The sequence below is a fragment of the Numida meleagris genome, chromosome 4 (genome assembly GCF_002078875.1).
Source record: "Numida meleagris isolate 19003 breed g44 Domestic line chromosome 4, NumMel1.0, whole genome shotgun sequence".
Lineage (NCBI taxonomy): Eukaryota > Metazoa > Chordata > Aves > Galliformes > Numididae > Numida > Numida meleagris.
The window spans coordinates 4,445,844-4,467,035 of record NC_034412.1 but is presented as its reverse complement, the minus strand read 5'-3'; the positions used below and the strand labels follow the sequence as shown (position 1 = coordinate 4,467,035).

The window sequence follows — 21,192 nt, the reverse complement described above, 5'->3', positions numbered from 1 at the left end:
GCTTTTCACCCCTGGAGAGTAAACGGTTTAATTGTTAGCGCTGCGCGTGTCGCTTCCCACTGTCCTAATGGATTTCCGTGCGGATCCACTTGTCTGCCTGCAGGTTGGAGATGCTCGGTGCGGGCTTTTCACGCCCTCCCGTCCCCAGGGTGGGGTTCTGCGCTGCCCACGGTCAACGTTTGCCATTTCCCAGCAATTTTAGCACATTGCCCTCAGAAGTCCCTGGGCTCTTTGGGCAGGGCTCAGGGTGCCCAGGCCGGTCGATCAGGGTCAGCTCTCGGGTGGGATGGATTTGGGTGCCCACCTCATTGCTCTTCCTCTTGCAAAACACTGCCTCTTTCACCTTCTCTCTCTTTTTCCTTCAATCCTTGCTGCCATGCCTCCAGGAGTACATCAGGCGACAGTTAGAGGAGGAGCAGAGACAGTTAGAGATCCTGCAGCAGCAGTTGTTGCAGGAGCAAGCGCTACTTCTGGTAAATGGGGCACCCCATCCCTGCTCGATGCTTCCTGCCCGCATGCACCCACACCCCCCGCATGCCTCCCGCCGGGCCGAGGCATGGACCAGCAAGCTGTGACGGGGATGCCACCACCCCCCCAGCCCCACACCAGCATGCCAAGCTCCCCGTGTCCCCACGTGCCTCTCCCTGCCTGCAGCAGGGCGCTTCGGCCTCCCTCGGAGGAGCAGGCCTGGATGCAGCGCGGCCCTGTTTGTCTCCCCGCCACGTTTATGGCTGTTAGCAGCATGCTGGAGTCTGATGGAGCTGTAACATAACTGCGCCGGGCAAACCCACGCTGTGATGTGGGTTTTAATGTTTTGTTTGAACGCTCCTGTTTTAATTCCCTCGCAGGAACACTGTATAGTCCCTCTCGTGACGTTTTCTTTTTTTTGTTGTTTAATTATTTTCTGAGCGATTCTTTTAAAATGCTGTTAGCTGTTATACTCCCAGTGTGTTTACTTTTAACCTGTGTGGATTATTATTTGTCTCCCTATTAAATTTACTTAGGGAAAAGCAAAACCCTCGCACAAGCCTGTGCTTTTTCAAAAGGCCTTTTCAGAAGTTGTTAATGATTTAGTCATTAAACCTCACAGAGCTGTAGGGACTCAGGAAGATCGTACTGTTGGCTCTACTGTGCTGCCATTGACACCAACAATAAATTAGTCCTACAAAGTGCTCCACAGACTCAGCTTTGGCTGGGTTTTTTATGAACTAATGGTGTTTGGCACCTCGTTGCATTGATCCTTTGTTCTTCTCATCCAGAAAAATCTGGGCAAAATCAATGGTAATTTATAAGCCCTGTGAGCAAGTTATTTTATCTAATTGGCTTCTGTTTGGGACTGGCAGAGGGATGTCCGTGCTGACCTCATGTTTCTGATGTAGATTGGAAGCCTTCCCCAGCAGCTTGGCACTAATGTGCCTCTGCAGACCAACCTTCCACGTGCCTCGGGGCACTCACAGCTGTGGGCATTCCAGTGCCTCAATCCCTGAGGTGCCTCCCACCTTCTCTGGGAGCACCACAGCCACCAAGGGACTTGGGTGGCCCGTGAGCAGCACCTGTCCCTGCTGGAGGAGGTTGCCCAGGCCCCTGGTCAGGCTGCTGCGTGGCAGCGAGTTGCACAGGTTTCGTGCAGGTGTCGGAGCCATCAGCAGATTGTGCAGGGCTTTTCTGGTGATGCAGCGCTACCGCTCTCTGTTCCCGTGTGGAAAATGGAGGCAGAGAGATCCACTGAATGCAAAGTCCCGTGCGGGGTTTAAAACTCTGGATGCGTTGGCTGTGTCCTCTGAACTGTCTCTCCTCTGGAATGCTTTACGGCCCGGTCTCCAGAGTCTTTAGCTTTAAAGGGCTTCTCAGGCGCTTGGGCCCAACTTTGTACCCAAAAGATAAACCTGCTGTTTGCTGTTCTGCATCTACATGCTCACTAGGCACCATGCACCCGTGTCACTGTGCTTTCTTCTGGGTAGGAGTACAAGCGCAAGCAGCTGGAGGAGCAGCGGCAAGCAGAGCGGCTGCAGAGGCAGCTCCAGCAGGAGCGGGACTACCTGGTGTCCCTGCAGCAGCAGCAGCAGCAGCAGCGGCAGGACCAGAGGCCAGCGGAGAAGAAACCACTCTACCATTACAAAGAAGGGATAAATGCCAGTGAGAAGCCAGCATGGGCCAAGGAGGTAGGCATGGGCGAGGACTGCGGGTCGTGCATGCTGTATGCGTGGCAGATTGCACTCTGCTGGGATGGCGTCTCCTCTCACTGTCTCCAGCACAGCGCTGTCCATTAGTTGTGCTGGATAAGAGATTTTTCCATGAGGGTGTACAAGGAGGTGAATTCTTGAGAAATTCAGCCACAGGTGCCTAGGGACATGCTGGAAAGGAGCCTGGGCAGCTCCTGTAGATGCTGTGTTTGCCTGAGAAGGGGCAGCTGCTGGCCAGTGCCAAGAGGTTGTTGTGAGTTCACTCAGCACTCCTTGCTGAGTGCTCATTCAGCTTCCCATAATCAAGCAGAGAACAGACAGCTTTTTCTCCCATGCTAAGGGCTTTATCTCTAGGGATTGCTCTTCTTTTGTGATTTTCAGGAATGGAAGCCACATTGCTGATTTTTCTCCCCGTCAGAAAGACAGAATTGTTATAACCATTGTGAGATCTTGAATATTAATTTTCAAGACTGAATCGTCTTGAAAAGATGAAGACATGCATTGTCTGCAGTACGGTGTCAGAATCACACGCAAACATTTTCTTTCTCCTTCATCTCTTTGTGGTGGCTCCATTAAGACTGGTGCCCACTCTTGTTTTTAATTTTTCTAAAATTCTTCGGGTTTAGTTGATTTAATTTTGTAATTCTCCTCCTCCACAAAAAGGTCGTTTAATAATTCACCCATTCTTCCTACTGAGCAGGACCGCTGCTGTGCTGCCAAATGTCTGGCACCCTTTGGTCTTGGCGAAGTTAATGGGGTTTTGAAAACTCTTTTCTCCTCTTCGTGCTCCCTTTGGTTTCTCCTTCATTCTCTTCTGATTCGGTATCCAGAGTCTTTTGATGGCAACCAGACATATTTTCACAGAATTGCAGGATTATTCTGCAGCCTTTCATGTGGAAGAAGAGGTTTGGTAGGTGGTCAAGACATTCCTGCCTAAGGCCAGCTGTGCCATACAACACGGCACCGAGCTGCCTCTGGCAGGAGAGTCTTCCACCCGGGTGGTGCTTCTGCAGCTTTCTGCAAAACAGGGCCTCTTGTTCATCCATAGTAGCAGTAAGAGTAAGGTGTAGGCAGGAAAAAGGGAAAAAACTCAGTCTTTCTTTGCCTGGTTTTAAATAAATCATCTAGAACATTACTGAAGTGTACCTCTGGCGCTGTCATCGAAACTATTACAAAGATTTATAAAAAGGAATCTTTTTCTAGGATGAAGGAGAAAAGTGATGGGTTTGGCTTTCAATTTCAAACACAAAGGCCCATTTCTTTTATTCTGTGGGAGAGTTGTCCTTTTTTGATGTCATCACTTGGAATTGGGGCATTGGGAACTACAATGCAAATAGGAGCGGTAGAAAGTGGCCTCGTACCCTTTGCTGAAACCATAGGAAAAACAAGGTTTCCTGTTGTGGTGGAACATCTCCAGCTTCCACCAATTAGCTGTCCAAACCATTTGTTCTTCACCTTTGTCATTCTGTCCAGTTTCGGTGAAATTCACAAAGCAATGACTGTGCCATCTTCAGGCTCTTGGGAGCAGTAGTTTGATGTACTGCCTTGATGCAGCACCCTTGGGAACTTCCCAAAACTACTCCTCTGTCCTCCATACCCTGTTTTATCTACTTCACATGCTCCCAATTTTAGCACTATTTAGCTACTTTGCTGTATGCATTGAAGTACCATCCTTACTAGCTGTACTCAAGTCCAACTTGTGCTGATACAGCATACCATGGTGGCTGCTGTAGTTGAGCTGTTCTAGTACCTGATCCATACATGCTAATTTAATGGAAATATGTAATTTCATACTGGAACAGGGAAAAGACAAGTCTGGGTACAGACAAGCTCATCTGTATACCTACACAGCAAATCACCACATCAAGGCAGACTTCTTCAATGCCATTTCTCCCTGCTTCCATTTCTGCCAGTCTGACCTCCCTCAGCAGTGTGAATCCAAGTGGGCACAGAGAATATGCTGGCAGCATTGGCACAACTTACTAGAGGCCTTGCAGCAGGTGGAATGTCGCCCTTCAAATGGCCAGCGAGTGTTCTTCGTGTCAGCTTGTTTGGATGGGAGAGGCTGAGAAAGGAATCTGCAAGCTGTTCCCTCTGTCATGAGTGCTCAGCGTATGATTTCTGGAGGCTCCGGGGAGCTTGATCACCACATCTGAGTTCTCCTCATGCCGTGGCCCCCTCCATTTTTCCTGCTTCTCTTTCATATACTTATTTATCCACAGCACATCCAAGAGTTTCTTCTTTTTGTGTCAAACAAAACAGCCTGATCAAATAGTCTCCCTCACCATGCATGGATGCACATCCTCGTCTGCTGTTGTCCCTTCTTCTTGCAAGTGTGAAGGATTATCCACTGGAAGTTAACTTGGGATATCGCTTGAGTTCTGTCCCAGGCCTGGCCTGTGTACCCACACAGATCTCTTCTTGTAATTAAGAACTAGCTGGGCCATTTCAGACATTATGTTGGGACCCTCTGATGGTCCAGCCAGGGACATCATATCAGCACTGTAAGCAGTTACTCTAATTATCATCTGTCTCCATTACTGACTGTTCTGTTATGGGCAAGCATTTGCTGATCAAAGTGATGCAGGTAGCTAACTTCTCAGTGACAGAGTACTTGCAGCATGTTCAGCTGAAGGACTGCTGTGGGCTGATACGTGCCATGCATGACCATGCGTAAGGGGGACGTGTTCAGTCAGACATTTTCCAAGCAGTGGCCTGGCCCCACGGTGCTTTCCCACCACACAGAGCCTCCAGGGGCCCAGCAGAGCATCACAAGCCGGGCTGTTCTCTGCAGCAGCCAGCATGCGTGAGCTCCTCCGTCAGTCCCTGTGGCTTTTGTTCTACTCTTGCTTTGAAGCTGCGTGTTAAAACATTAGCAGCTTCCACTGGGGCCTGTGCAGGAGCTACTAGGGACGTTTCCTATTGGAGGAGAATCTTGAGTTATACACGAGATAGCTGGAACTGGAGCAATGATGAATTCCTACAGAGCTCAGCTGCAGAATGCTGCTTTTCCCCCCCTCTGCTTAATGGTGAAGCTGATAAAGCTCTGCAGCACAACTGGAGAGTCCCAGGAGCTTCATCTGCTGAGCTAGTGACACAAAGTGCTGTCAGGGAGACATGGCAGTGGGAAAACCAAGCGCCTTTCTCCTTCCCAGTACACAGTCATCCCCATTTCATTACTCTCCTGCCTTCTCCCCCACGCGAGGTTTGAAGTCCTCCATAATCAGCCACACATTACAGCTTGGCAGTCTGCTGGAGAGCTCCTGCAAGCAGCCAGAGGATTTACCAGTGGCACTGTCTTCAGCTGTTGTTGTTTGTGCCAAGATTCGCTGATAAGTAGATTGCTGGACTGAGCCTTCAACCCAGCGTTCATGCTGCTCCCTTGTTCGGAGGAAGTTCTCCTTTCCACTCTCCTCTGCTGTCTGTCCTCGTGTCTGCTCCCATGGGCATCACTGAACTGAGCTGTGCACAGCCTCTGATCACAGGTGGGCAGTGCCTGTGATGTCCTCTTGGGACACAGCCATGGCCCAGCTGGTCACAGTGAGCTAGAAAAGAATCTATAACACCTTTTACCTGAATTTTGCTCTTTCTCCTGCTTGGTGTTTGAAAGAGGAAAAGATTAACATTATCAGCATAATTCTTCTTTTCGTTTCATGTGTATTTGCTTAGAGAAGAGCTGTGGTTCTTTCCAAGCTGACTTGTTTCATGGATTGCTTTTCAACATGATGTCGTAACTAGGATAATTAAGACATGCTAAGGGTATTTAATACATTAATGACATGTAAATGAAACTATACATCGGATCTCTAGTTGAAGAATCAAAAATTCTGCATAGTGTGCATTGTATGAATATCAATGCATACAGTCTCATTGTGGTATTACCCAGACTGCACACATATCTGGGCTACGTGGAGCCATTGTATTTCCATCAAGATTAACTGAGAGCACTGGGCTTTGTTTTTATTTCTCTATCAGTGATGGAGAGTTTTTTCCTTCCGTACATGACAAGGTGCCAGAGTCAGTAAATTTAGATCAAAGCCAGCCATCTTCTGGCTGCCATGTTTATTCTTTTATTCAGATCAAACAGAAGCACTCCTCGTGGTGCTCGTAGTAGTGAAGGAGAAGGGTCCCCTGGCTTAAAGATACGTTTACGAAGAAGTAAGAGCTTCTCAGAAGTCGTCTTCTAGAAACACATCTCTGAGGCATGCTGCCTCGTCCTGGAGCTTTATTTTTCCATTTCACACTCAGAAATGAATTAAGCACGTGAAATACAAATAGTCATTTTGGTGTCTTTAAAATGTGTTTTTTGCACAGTCTGCTGGGTATCGGGAGGTCCTTAGTCATACAATACCCTGATAGATCTAAAGAGTAAAGAGCTTCTTAAATATTTCTATACCTTGGCTTTCAGTTAAAAATGGCTCTTTTTGGAGCTTCCTTACCTTTTAGAAGCTGGAGATTCCTTTTAGGTTTCCTGATGGCATTGTTTGTCTGCAGCAGCAGCCTGTGAGAGCTGAGCTGTGTGAATGTGGCAGGACCCCGGGGACCCCTTCCTGTGCCCATATAAAAACCCAGTACCCCGTACAACCATTTTTTTTCAAATCAAAGCTGAGATTTTCCTATAAACCGTGATACCACCATTCAGCAAATAACCAATCAGCGTCACCCCCTCTCCTCCCCTCCTCCCGCAGGTGGAGGAGCGCTCCCGACTCAACCGTCAGAGCTCGCCGGCCATGCCACACAAAGTGGCCAACAGGATTTCGGACCCCAACCTGCCTCCTCGCTCCGAGTCCTTCAGTATTAGCAGCGTGCAGCCGGCACGGACCCCACCCCTGCTCAGACCCGTGGACCCGCAGGTAATGCTGCTTCCCCTAGCCGGCGCCCATACAGCACCCAGGATGCCGGGGGTGCTGAGCAGGTAAAAAGAAAAGTAGTGGATTAAAATAGTGTCTTGCTCCGTGATTTCTTAGCCTTAAGCATATTTGTGAGGTAGAGCAGCATCTACATTCATGAGTTGGTCCTCGTCACCTTCATGTGTTAGAAACATCACGCTGGTTAATACCTTCCTTTGAAGCATCAGGTCCTGGTTACTGCCAGAAACAAGCTGGAGGACCGAGAGGAGCCGCTGGTCTGGTCCTTCCTCTTTGGATCTGTTTTATTTAAGGACTAAAACCACAGTGCTTGGTACGAAAACCCAGGGCGCTTTGATGCTGGGCATCATCAGAAGGAGGTTTTACTTTCTTTGTCACTTTAATGAGGGGGTTTTGTTTCTTTTTTCCATTGACTTAACATCAGTCACAAACACATCTGGAGAAGGCATAGATCACCATGACCATTACAGAGGAGGAGAATCGTTCTTTTAAGTTACCCCACTTGCAAGGTCTGCAAGTAGGCTTCTGCAGCAAGTTGGTGGAGCGTTGGTGCTGGCTCCGGGTTAGCCACTGGAAGTGTTCCCCCAGATTTGCAGAGTTGAGCAGGCATTTCAGGAAGTACAAAGCCTTTGCTCCACATTCAGGTGGTCTTTCTATGGGAAAATGTGGAAATAAAGGGCCGTCCACATGGAGTACATGCCCCCATAGGTCAGCAGTACAGTGGCGACTTCAAACAAAATACATGCTGGAAAGCCCTTAGATGGAAAGCTCTTTCTTCTCCAATGAATGTGCATTGTGTATGCAGCATAGACATTGGGCAGGGGTAAAACTCTACTTTGCAGACTTCTCAGTAACGTCTCTGGTTAACCAAACATTTCCTGATTTTTTTTTCAAGTCTGAAAATATTTTTCATGACCAATATTGTCAACAGCTATAAAGGCTTTCGTTTGACAGTGAAGTACTAATGACAAAGCTGCTTGAAACTCAGAGATCCATGTAAACATGTACGTGTGTACACATACGTGCATGTCCGTGTGTAAATAGGCGTGTATGTAGAAATGTCACGTTTACACTGAAATACTAATTACAAATCTGCTGGAGCAAGGAAAGGGTCATTGTAGGTATCGCAGGGTTCTGGGAAGAAGCTCTGATTTCATAAACTCAAATGCTGTGAATGTTTCTGATTTTCCAAACCAAACGTCAGCATTCCTTTCACTCACTCATAAGCCTTAGATCTGTAGAACTGATCTAAGGGATGGGATTTGTAGCCTTCTAGAAACTCATGCCTCAAGATTTATTTTTAAGCCATCTATGCCTCGGAATTCCTGAAGCTTTTTTTTTTTTTTTTTTGGTAATTATTATTTACTATTGTTCATCTTCTTTTTTTAATTATTACTTTTAACAAGGAAATTCCATGCCAAACATCATTAGCACAACCCTAGAGCTACCAGGTATAGGAGCTTGACATTGGGCGCATGGTGGGCACAGCCCAAGGCGTGCATGGCATGTGTATGACTTGCCCGGGGGCACCCTGCCCGTGCTCCTTTGGTGCTGCTGTGAGTAAATGCTGTGTCCCAGCACCCATGCAGAGCTGAGACGTGGCTCTGACCGCGGCATCACCCGATCTCAAAATGCTGAGCTGTGCGAGCATGATTTTTAACAGTTCTTGCATTGAAGTGATGTAAGTCAGAAGGTCCTGAAACCAAGGCAGTGCTGATCTCAAACCAAGGGGGCTTTTTAGTGCATCCAAAGTGCTAATCAATTTTTTTTTTTTCTCCTAAAAATCACATTTTTGATATATTTTTTTTTCTTTTTGATTCGCTTTTTTTCCGTTTTGTACTGATAGTTCTGTTTTGACTTGGTGCTTAGATTCCACATCTGGTCACTGTGAAATCCCAAGGAAGCTCCTTGTCTGGGTCTCAGTCACTGCATGAACAGCCTGCAAAGGGGATGGCTGGGTTTCAGGAGGCTCTGACGGTGACCTCTCACCGCACTGAGATGCCAAGGCAGAACTCGGACCCCACCTCAGAAAACCCTCCTCTGCCCCCTCGCATTGAAAAGTTTGACCGAAGTTCTTGGTTACGGCAGGAGGAAGACATTCCACCAAAGGTAACACTATTGCTCCTCGCTTTCAGCACATCAACGAGGCCGTCCCAGAGCTGGTCCCTGCGGGACTGGGCCGACACCAGTTCGTCTTTGCCAGGCAGTGGAGCTCTGCTCCGGCGCTGTGCTCAGCACCTCTGGCCAAGCTCATCCCTGTGGTTCTGCAGCAGGTATTGACCCTGCAGATTCTGCACGAGCTGCAGAGACGCTGGGAGCTGCTTTTGGGTGCACGCACAGCACTACAAAATAGCCTTGCCCTCCAGCAAAGAAAGTTCTCGAGCCCGGACCAAGGCCAAAACAAATCAATTTCTCCTTGCCCTAGGAAAAAAAAAAAAACAACAACAACCTTCTGTTTAAATAGAATTATAGGATCATAAGATTTGTCATACTCAATAAGATGGGTCCTTTTGGTCCAGTATCGTGCCTCCAGTTGCAATCAATATTGGATGGAAGACTTGTAAGGGCTCCAACAGCTCTATACCTTCATTGACATTATGGCAGTATCTGGCAGTACTTCTTTAATTAAGAGTCTTCTGGCCCAGTATTTTGATTGCATTGTTTATACACCTTCATTTTGAATGAATTACAACTTGGCAGTTAGAATTTCCCTTATAGTTAATCAGCTCTTAGCCTGGAGGGTTTTTTGAGGGAAAAAATTATTACAAATTGATTAGTGGCAGTGAGGCAGATAGTGTTTGTCTGTGATTGAGAGGCAGTTTTTCCGTATGTTAACAAGCAAGCGACTTCCATTTTTAAGAGCAAAATACCAGCTACCAGGTAAGCCTCTCTTTGCAAGGGATTTATGGCAATGTGTTGCGTGGTGGTAAAACCATTCCTGTTTTGTGTACTGGGAAGGGATAAGCTGCATCAGTGCTGAGACAAAGGGAAAAGCAAGCCAGCAGCTCCAGGAGTTTTCTCTCACCTTGCTCCTCAGTAGTGCAGAAGGGTGACTAACTTTTTAACCAAATTTTTAGAAGTCTCTTGCAGTTTGAGGCTGGCTGGATTGAAAACAGCAGTGTGTGGCACTGCTTTCGCCTCGAGTCCTTTCAGAACAGCACCTCTTCTGATCACAGTAATGCACTGCTGAGGGGGGTCTGTGAAAAAGGGTTGGTTTGGGACACCCTGCAGTGGTTCTCCCCTCAGATGAGAAAGTAGGGACTGTGGAAAGGTCCCCACGCTGAATGGTGTTTCACACTTGGGGCTGTCACATTGGCAGGCATACTTGCAAGGAGTCTGGCTTCACGTTTTACTGACTGAAACCACTCTGGTGTGTTTCTCACTGGGAACAAAAGGATTGCCACGTGAGATGGGGCCGGCAGCCTCTGTGGTCCAGGGTCTTGTTTCTGCCAGTGTTTGTGACTGGATGCTTCAGAGGAAGGTAATAGAAGCTGCAGGGCCCTGACTGCCGAGTAACCTGTCCAGAGCACAGGTGGCTTTTTAATGGGATGTGTTGTAGCTGGCTGCGCTGCAGAATGCAGAGCTCTCTCTCCCTGAGTCTTTTTAGCTTGTCTGATGTAACCGTGTGTCTGTTCTCCAAAAAAATCCCTAATTCTTTTTGCTGAGCCCTTGGCCTCCCTGGTCCCTGGTGAGTATTGCCGTGCTTCTCCTCCCTGGCTTCCAGCGCCTGGGTGACTCCGTGTGATGCCGCAGCGATGTCCGAGCTCCCAGGCGTGGGCATTGGTGGCCTGGCCCATGTGTCCTTGGCACCTCCCTTCTGGCTCAAGCTGTGCCTTGTCAGAGCCGAGAGCTTGCTAGTTTATAATTGCTGTAAATACTGCATCTCTCGGTGGGAAATCGGATATAAATCAGGTCTTATGGAAATGCTGAAGGCCGGTCTCTCGGATGTGTGAGCAGCAAGCTGCCCTGGCCTTGGTTGGTGATGAATGTCTCCCTTCCTTCCCAGGTGCCTCAGCGAACCACTTCCATATCCCCGGCGCTGGCGAGGAAGAACTCCCCAGGCAACGGCAGCGCCCTAGGACCCAGGCTGGGCTCCCAGCCCATTCGTGCAAGGTACGGTCAGCACCGTGTGACAGACAGTGGTAATCCTGCACTGTCTGTCTGTCAGGACAGTGGTTCGTCCTGCAGTCAGCTGACTGAGAGCCCGAGGAGGTCCCCCTGGGCTGGTAGCATGCCCGCAGCACGGCTGGGCTTCAGCCTTCCTTTGGCCAGCTAGAAGAAGAGTTTTGCAGTGGTTTTGTTGTAGCTGTGGTGAGCTAGGTTTGCATCAGTGTTTTGCATTAAAGGCTGTGTAAACCTCGGACAGGATAAGTGTGTTGTGTGTAGCCTTGCGTGATGGAGCTCAAAGCCTGCACTGTGCATCAGCAAACTTGCCTGGAGCAGCAGCCTCAAGTAGCTGGCAGGGGTAGCAGAAGGAGAAAGTAGCTTTTTTGTTGTTCTGTTCTTAAATTAAAGAAAGAAACGTTCATATCATGGGTGTTTGTTCATCTTTATTGCTCACAGCTGAAGCATTTTGTATTCTTGAGAATGTTGTTCCTTTAATAAGCTGCAGCCTGAAGGACAACTTAAAAACAGGCATGATATTGGGCTGCGTAGTCCTCTTATGTGATGGTACTGAAAGGAGAAATAAGTTTGAGACTGTAGGAGTCAAGCTGAAGGTCACCTCGTGTTCCCACAGTCCCCCCGTCCCACTCCTGGTCAGTACAGGTAATACACTGGTTGCCAGAGTTTGTGCGTCCATCTCATGAGTTAATTTAGCTGAGGATAAGCCAGTGTACAACATGAGCTGGAAGACAGCAGTTTGATGAAAATTGAAAGTGATTAGGATGCTGCCCTGTCCATTAAACTGAGTGTTCAGTGAAATGATTTCACGTTTCATTTCTCTTGCTGTGAAGTACCATTTCTCTAATTTTCCTTTCTAAACACCTTTCCTATTTGCTCTTAATTCCTTAATTACCTTCCTACGTAAATGCTGTAAAAATATGCTGTTATTTGTTACCCTGTTTCAACAGCTGGCGCTGAAGGATGTGCTCTTGCTCTGCTCACTTTAATACATGCCTGTGTCGATGCAAAATGACAGATAGGTAGTGATTTTATCTACTATTCATGCTAGACAGTATCCAAATGATTCTGCCAGCAACCCAGTGATGGCTTTGCACAATCCATCCATTTTGCACCATTCTGGACATTCTCTGGGCGATGCATTGGGCACACACTGCCTGCTTTGTTCTTCGTGTTCGATGCCTCTGAATGCAGCTGCATTGCGCAGCGTGGCAGCGTTACAGTGGGATTTGTATGTACACAAGGTCCTAATTGAACTCAGTGGAGAAAATTTTTCTGTACGTTTTCAACGGGACTTTGAATAATAAGAACGTTTAGCAGAAATGTTACATAAGAACGAATTGCATAACTCTGCACGAATGTGTCTTCTGATGTCAGCTCAGTGCCAAGTAAGAGTTTCCTAAAGGCTGCTGATACCCTGAGAGATATTAGTCACTGTGTGTCGAGGACGCTTCTTCTTGGAGACTTATGTATGTTCACAGGGGGGGAAGAAATCAAGGAAGAAAATGCCCGGAGTGGGTAACTTGTGCAAGTGTGAAGTGAAGCCATCAAATCCATGACGTGTGAATAAGTGGCAAAAGTGCTCTGCAGCCTTGCTGCAAATTTGAGATACTTCCTTCAGAAAAATAGTTGTCTGGCAGCCATTTGCAAATTCCTGCTTTTGTTTTGGATATTGGTAGGTAATTCGGGTAGCTCCAGCATTGCACTTGCATGGGCTGAAAGGGAGTTTTAAGCAAAGCAGCTTTGAATTTTTGCCAAATTTGGCAAGAGTATAAAACCACTCTTGTTGCTTGTTTCTTCATGGCTGTGGTTCAGCTCCGTAAAGGTGTTGGGTCCCTTGTTCTGCTGTCTCTCAAGCTGCCACGGATTTCAGTAGGGCTTACAGGATGAGTTCTAGCACAAGAGAAGACTTCAGCCCTGTCTTCTCCAGCAGAAAAGGTGTCTTCTGGCACGTGACTGCCTGGCAGTTCGGGAAGGCTCCAAAGCCCCTATGGCCCCAGCTGATGCGGTCCTGTTTGTGTTCCCACAGCAATCCAGACCTGAGGAGGACGGAGCCCATCATTGAGAGCCCTCTGCAGAGGACCAGCAGCGGCAGCTCCTCCAGCTCCAGCACGCCCAGCTCGCAGCCCAGCTCCCAGGGCGGCTCCCAGCCGGGCTCCCAGGCTGGCTCCAGCGAGCGCAACAGAGTCAGAGGTGAGGTGGCTTTTTCTGTCAGATGCCCCTTAAAAAAAATCAAAGGATTCATCATCTCTGTTGTACTTCCGTGACCAGCTTGGAAGTGCAGGTGCCAGCACTTCCTGCTGCCTGGACCCTGCTGAAGGCATTGCTGCGTGCTGATGGCAGCACGGGGCTGCCTTGCTCTACCAAAGTACTGCATTGACGAGTAATTTGTGTAAAAGGAGAGGATGTTTGTGCTGTAGGATGAAAAAAAAAACGAGTACTGGTTTTCTGTCTTCATCGACCCAAGTTCACGTCATGCCAGTTTCTTGGGAGTGCACTTCTACATGGCATAGGTGTATCATTCTTCGGTTTTGATCTTCATCTTTGTGCAAAGCATGAGGTGGGAGCAGAGGAATAAATCAGCCTGGAAGCCGCTTTCTTTAAAATGCTTTCAGAAGGGAGCTGTGTTTACACTGGGTTTATGTTTCTAGTTGAATTGTTTCCTATCATCATGGAGCCATTCTTAAAGATCTTCTGCTCTCCCATTTAATCTCACTAGGAGTTGCTACAGCACAGACAAGCCCGTTTATCTACATTTTTGTCACAGCTCTGGAATATAAATCCACAGAACTGAGGCGCATTAAAACAAATGTTGCATCCACGCTTTGAATTTTTTATGACCTGACTGTAAGATGACATGTCTTTTGTTGAAATAATCTCTTCTCTAGGTAGTCAGTAAAAGTAATTTATCACCGATTGTCCTTTTCTGTTTGTTTTACTTTTTGCTAATGAGGAATCCTGTGACGAATAATGTCCTAGCAGTGTCAGGTGCTGCAGAGCTTTTAATTTATCACATGCCTTGTTTTTTGCAGAGTGAATCTGTTTCTTTGGTAGCAAGAAGAAAGGCAGCGATGCTGTGAGCAGGCTCTGCATGAGCTGGGCTCTAGTTCTGTCGCTGGATGGAGGGAGACTTGTTGCAGCAACAGCCAGACAGAGAGGAGCAGGGGGATTTTTTGAGACAGCAGAAGCAAAACAGGGGGACTTCATTAGTTGAGTAGAAAGTGTCCATTTGCAGGGAATCCGGGCTTGAGATGTCCTTCTCTAGTTTTACTGTGGTTTTCCTGCACGTGACAGGCAATAGGTCAGGAGGGGCTGCAGTGCCCGTGTGCAAGCAGGAGGATGATGAAGCTCCCCTGTGCCCCTCATCGTGCAGGGCTGGGAGCAGCGAGGGCAGCAGGCACTGCCCTGAGCAGCGTGCACTTTGCATCCCTGACAGAGCTTTAGCGTCCCTCTCTCTTTGCTTCCCTTTTGCCTAGGAAACGTCAAACCCGAAGGGTCACCCGTGCTCTCCCACGAGCCCCCTAAGATCAAGCAGGAAGACAACCGAGATGTGACGCGACCGAGCCGACCCGCTGTGAGTCTTAACTTATTTCCTGCAGGAATGTTCCCAGTCGGATTGGCCAGGTGTCCGGCCGGTGCAGTAGAGCAGCTGTGGGGACCCCAAAAAAGAGGCTAGTACCACTGCTCCTCCAGCCCAGAGCCTCGGAAAGCGGCGGTATGGCAAGAGCCTGTGGGAGATTGGAATGCTTTAAGAGAGTGCATGAGTTTGATCAGGAACCCAAGTCTAGGGGAAAGCACTTAAGCCTGTGTTTTCAAATTAAGCAGATCCTTAAGCGCTTTGCTAGATTGGGCCCAGTGTCTGCCTCTGGCACATTGTTGTGTTCCGTACTGCATGGTGCCCTGCAGCGGCCCGGAGGGATGCTCCTGCTCGGGAAGGCTGAGTGAGTGGCCCTGACAGCCTTCACAGCTCAAAAACCAGCTGGGTACTGCTTTCTATACACTCCCGTGTCATTACTGCTAGCAAAGGCCCAGCAAAATCTCATCCAAAGTGTTCCTTTTTGGTTTAATGTTGTTGCCTAATAACGAAATGAATTTCTACTGCTTCTCTTTTATAATATGTATTAATGTTTTGTTGATGTTGTTCTTTCTTTACACTCCGCAGCGTTGAGCTAACAATTCTAATTTTATTTCTAACCTGCTTGCCCTTCCTCTGGCTTTTTCCTGTCCCGATCTGTTTCCTCTGATGCTGATTAATCTTCCCTTACTCACAGAGCTATAAGAAAGCTATAGATGAGGTTAGTGATATCTTTTCTCAGCGGGTCATGCCAATGCGAGGTTGCCTAGCTAGCGCTTAATATCAAACCGGGTTTTCTTGGTGCTGCCATTCACAAAGGTGATAATGCTGTGTTGGGTCAGGTCGGAGATGCTGGTGGGCAGGGTGAGCCTGCCTGCGGGGAGGGGCTGGAGCTGTCAGTGCGTCCTGCCTGCCCACAGGCTGCGCGGAACCCACTGGCAGATGGTGTGAGTGGAGGCCAGATGTTGCCTGAACCCTTCGTGCTCTCAGCAACTCCTGCTACCATTGTGCTACGTTTTTTAACCAAGACCAAGAACAGAGTTTTCTTGCGTCGGTGGAGGGGATCCGGACAGACTGAGCCGCGCATCAGATTCTGCTCCCAGCTACAGCCCGCCGGAGCCCGCTGAGTTCAGTGGGCAGATTGAGCTATATTTGAAACGCAAATTAGGCCTAATTCAAGCGAAGGCACTTGGCAAGTAGAGGAAAACAGAGCGGTGAATCTAGTGAATAATTCACTGGTACAAACCAGACCATCAGCTGCATCGAGGGAGTGAGCGGAGCTGCCGTGGTTTGTACTGGCTGGGATCTCACCCTGCGGTGTAGGTAGGACCCAGCCATCACCAGCCCATGAGAAGTATTGTGGGTGCTTCCCTTATTTTTCCTACGTTGAGGTTTTCTTCTGAGTGTTTAGAAATAACAGAAGGTGGAGGGAAGGGAAGAGGGAAGGAAAAAAGAGTGTTCGGAGCGTGGGACAGTGATGCCCCATTAAAAGAGCAGGTCAAAACTGACAGCTCCGTAGGGTCAGATCCTGCTCTGTGCTGTGCAAGGTGGTTTGAATGTGTTCTACTCTGTGTGGATGGCAGATCAGCTCCCAGGCTGATAGAAAAATGATACAGAAGGAGGAGGAGAGCGTGCTGGTTAGTTAACTTGTTCTTCTGGATAAAAAATGAGCAATGCATCATGTTTAATGAGGTGCTTTCTTGAGAAAAAAGCACGTCAGGCAGTGTGTGAGGAAGGCGACATGTATGCTAAATTCAAGTTAAATGAGCTGTATGATTTTGGAAACCATTCTGACTTGATTCCAGCAAATATTAAATCTAAAGACATCTTTGCAATTAAAAGTAATTAAAGAGCACTGATACTGCTAACTTAACGTATTATGCCACCTTCAATAATAACATTTCAAGCAGATGTGGAGCTACAGAACGCTTTCTTTCTAATTGTCAGATGGTTTTTGGTCCAAGAGCAACTCAGAGAAGCCATTTAATCCTACAAAGTGCTCATTATCTGGAGAACATGATAGCATCAAAGAATTAACCATCCCGAGGCAAAGCTCTAACTGGGAACTATGGGTTATCTGACGGTATTGTCTGGGAGTGTTGTTGCTATTAGAGCTTCCAAATTAGTTATTAAAAACTAATTAAGCTGATTTTAAAAATACTTGGCTCTCTTCTAATGGTGACCAAAGAGGGCTTAAAGAGTGTGTCCATTTGTCAGCCTGATGGAAGGATTTTGGCACGCCCTGGCTTTTCTGCCTTGCAGAAGTGGTGGGCTCGGTTTGGGACACTGCACTTCTGTTGCGGTGCTGCTGAGTGCGACCCTTTCTCTGAGCAATCCCACCCTGTTTGGTGATGATGCACTGGAAGGAGGCACCTGGAGGGCATCAGGCTCTGTGTGCAGCCCGGGGTGCCTCGCAGCTGGTTTTGGGGTGCACCACCAAGCTGGCTGGGCACTGCCCTTGCGCAGGCAGAGAGCTGCCTCTGCGCACAGCGTGCCTTTAGGTGCCTTAGCAATGGTAGGTGCAAAGAAGAAGTGGTTTTCATGGTCCGTGTGAGTGATAGGGCAGGGCTTAGTGCTACTCCCATAATGCAGCTGATCGGATTGCAATTTGAAGAGCCTCTTATGCGGTCTTCTCTTAAAGTCCTTTCCAAAGTGGACAAAGCTGGAATCCAAAGCAAAGGGAAGTGCTCGATAAAGAGCATATTTTGTGCTCTCAACAGAGAGCATTGTTCAGCTGTTGAAATTTTCACTGGAACAATCATACCGTAGAAGCAGCTACGGCATTAATTAAAGTAATTAGTTGTCATGACTGCAGATTTGACTGTATTTCAATCCCAAACATGTTGGCATCAAAAATAAACTCTTTAAATACCACGTTATCCTTTTAATCGTGATGAAGAGCCTTTCCTTAAAGTTACAGAGAGCGTTTGGATTCGGAGGAGGATATGTCACACCCGTCATGGGTGTCTGCTGCATGAATTGATCCTGTAATCAGCTTTTTTATTGTCCCAATACCTGCGGGTGTGGTGCAGAGCCCTCTGACGTCCGTGGGGGTCTCTCCCCTGTGTCAGTGGGCTTTGAAGCACACCTTCAGTCCTAGCCACCAACCAGCACAGTGCTCTTTAGCGTGGACTGAATTTCTCAGCAGTTTCTCATCAGTAAAATGAGGCACTTTAGTAAGTCTTTTCCACAGAAGATGTCCATTCCTCCTCACTTTTCTTCTCTTGCCACGTGGGAAACACTTCAGTGCTGGAGCGAGAGGGCAAGCCAGGCTTGGTGCACCTAGCACAGCAGGCACCACAGCAAAGATGTTCTCACACACGGCCAAAACCCACTCTGGGTTCCCAGGCCTCGTGCCCTTGGGTGCGCAGAGCGGGGCAGGGCACAGCTGGGAGCAGAATGCAGGGCCGCGGCCTACTGTCCCCAAGGTGGGCACCTCCTGTGGTGCTCCATCACCAGCATCATGGTTTGGTTCTGAGGGCTGCTCGTTGCCGCAGACCCAGTTCGGCGCGGCTCGAGAGCTGATTGAAATGTCAATAAAGCATTTTGTTTGATGTACATAGAACGGGGGATAAATGATTGCTCCACTCGAAGCTACGAGTGCTTCATTCTGGGGTCTAATTCACATGGCCCAACAGAGCTTGTTATGTCCTTAATAACGGCCAAGCACAAATTGCTTGCAAAAATATGATTAAAAAACAAACTGGGTTTCCATCTCAGCAATAGAAGCTTTTCATCGTTCTCTTCACATGTCGACGGGATAGATTTTAAGAGCTCCCTTTGCAACCGTAATTAATATTGCTGTAGTCGCCCAGCTGGAACGGTAAACTGGAAATGTGTGGCGCGCAGTAACGAGAGAATGTGGCCATAAAACGATTGTGGAATTTAGTATTTTTCAATGAGTTTCTTTCTCCCTAATCCTTTATCTCTGACCGAATGCACTGATGCCTACCTCGGTCACTAATATAGGGAGAAATGGTAAGACTGACAATTGCGATGCTTTGTTCGTCATGTGCATGTTTTGTGCAACAGAGTACTCTAACCCATTCTAATTAGAGCTCTCATGCTTTTTTGCCCTACTGCTTCCCCCTGCATTGCTATAAAAGCATGTAAGATAACAAAAAGTCTATTTTCTACACGGTGCCTGCAATGTTCCTTGTTTTTAAATAGCGGTGTCTATTTTATATGACTGTCGGGTCTGAGGCCTCATCAAAGTCATGGTAAACTGAAAAATTACTGCTAGGTTTTGGGACTGCTCCCATCTTTTTCTCGTTTCAAGGCTTTTTTCCCCTAGCTTGTAGGCTGTCACATCTCACATAAAGTGCTTAATGGTTCCCGCTGAGGAATTTTTTTCTTTTTTTTCTTTTTTTTTTTTCTTTTACCAATTTCATTTATTTATTATTTTTGGTCGTGTGGCTGACTCAGAGCAATGACTCAGAAGTCTGGCTGCACAGGGCGCTGCGGTGAGCCGGGCACCTCCCCTGGGTGCTCTGCACCGCGTCTCGCAGCCGCCTGGCAGCCGAGACTCCTCACTGAAGCAGCTCTTGACTTGGGGATTGCACCACTCCATGGAAGACGCTGTCATTGCTTCCTTCCCAAATGCATTTATTACAGAATAAATACAATTCTGGGCTCTCTTTGAGAAGTTTGAAAGAAGAGAAAACCCTGCAGGGGAAATTCTCCAAGCCAATCTTTGAGATGACGTTTTCCAGTTTACTATGATGGTGACTGAACATCACCTTTTCCAACAAATATAATTTTGTCGTGTATATACATATAAGTGTGTGTATATATATGCACATACACGTTCCAAACAGAAAAAGAAGAGGTTGGCTATTGATTTTTCAGTGAGCATCAATCAGTTTTGTTTTGTTTAATAAATGCTACATGCTACAAACATTGTCTTTCGTTCGTCTCATGTTTGTAATGACTCTGTAAAGCTATTTCTCGTTGCTCGTGCTGTTAGCATTGGCTTTTGAAGAGATGTATGTGACCTGCTCCTCACTTCGGATGTAATAGCTGTCGATTTCTTGTTTTGTTGCCCCCATCCCCTTTAGGATCTGACGGCTTTAGCCAAAGAATTGAGGGAGCTGCGCATTGAAGAAACCAATCGCCCTCTGAAGAAGGTGACAGACTACTCTTCCTCCAGCGAGGAGTCAGAAAGCAGCGAAGAAGAGGAGGAAGATGGGGAAAACGAGACACAGGATGGGACCGTGCCTGTCAGTGACATCCCAAGGCTTATGTAAGAAGCTCTTTGTTTTGAGAGAAACCGTAGTACTACAGCATGTCTTTTATCTGGGGGTACCATAGCTGTGGTACGGAGCATCTCCAGAGCACACTGGTGTTCAGTGGCTGGCACTGGGAGCAGCATCATGGTTCCAGAGGTTAATTTGCTCAGATGTGTCTTTTTCCTGATCCAAATTAGAGGTGTTTAACAGAGAAAGCTGGGTTTTCTAACTGCACATTGTGAACTTGTGTTCCAAGTTAATCCCAGGCCTGTTCCTGCCTGCAGACCTTCGGGTTGGTTTTTTGATGCTCTTTAGCCTGGTCTTGCTCCCAATCAAGCCATAATGAAGCACAGTATTTGGTAGCCTGACCAGTGCCAGCTGCAAGAGCTTGGGTTATTAGCACGTAATGTTCTGGGATTTTTGTCATCGATTTCTGTCGTTGGCTCAGTCCCTGTGCAGGCTGAAATGTTGAAAGTAAAAAGTCAGCAGACTATAATAGTGCATTTGTGTCCCTGCTATAGGTCATCAGACACTTATGCTTTTGAATATTTCACTAGGTGAGCGAGGAGGGAAACACAGCATCAACATATGCAAGACACAGCTGCCTTCGTGCACACTGAGTTCACTGCGGCTCCTCCACCCATGTATTGCTGTTCCAGGTCTCTGGGGGCATTTCTCATGGCAGCAGGGGTTTGATTCCCTGCACTTCTGAATTCACAGCGGAGTTGTGGGAAGGCTTGAGGGGCCTGTTAGCATGTTAATGGATTAATTTCCATCCCTCCTGCTAAATGAGGTGGGTTACTAGTCAATGGGGATGTGCCTGACTTCATCCCTTCACTGGACCAGGAGCAGGCAGGAGACATGAGGGCTCCATTTCGTGCAGAGTGCCAAGCTCCTGGGTCAGAGCTTCCTTCCAGCAGGAGCGGAGAAATCAGACTCGTGGAATTCATCAGAGAAAGGCAGGAGGGAAGGAGATGCCATGAATATGCAGCAGGCGGGTGGGCAGTCACGCATGCACGACGGGGGCCTAGGGCTGCGCGCAGAGGAGTTTAATCAGGGGTGGTTGATCTGTACTGACATCTTTCCACAAAACACCTTGCGTTTGAGCCCAGGAAAAGAAAATGCCCCTGAATGCTTTGCAGCTGAGTGTCTGGGATGACAGGCGTGGCAGTGGGATGAATGCCCCAGGTCTGCTCCAGCCCGGCACTGTCCTGTCC

General features: G+C 47.8%; 1 protein-coding gene across 4 annotated transcripts in view; it reads left to right on the top strand.

Annotated features, from left to right (window-relative positions):
- TNIK (TRAF2 and NCK interacting kinase) overlaps positions 1–21,192 on the top strand; it is a 137,857-nt gene that overhangs the window by 101,606 nt on the left and 15,059 nt on the right. For 2 of the 4 annotated variants that reach the window (XM_021393641.1, XM_021393642.1), the window contains 8 exons: positions 387–473; positions 1,962–2,162; positions 6,872–7,036; positions 8,921–9,160; positions 11,058–11,164; positions 13,203–13,366; positions 14,650–14,747; positions 19,805–19,989. In XM_021393641.1, the coding sequence (XP_021249316.1) occupies positions 387–473; positions 1,962–2,162; positions 6,872–7,036; positions 8,921–9,160; positions 11,058–11,164; positions 13,203–13,366; positions 14,650–14,747; positions 19,805–19,989 (1,247 nt within the window). The remainder of the gene's footprint in view (positions 1–386; positions 474–1,961; positions 2,163–6,871; positions 7,037–8,920; positions 9,161–11,057; positions 11,165–13,202; positions 13,367–14,649; positions 14,748–19,804; positions 19,990–21,192) is intronic. The other 2 variants (XM_021393643.1, XM_021393644.1) reach the window with 2 other exon arrangements.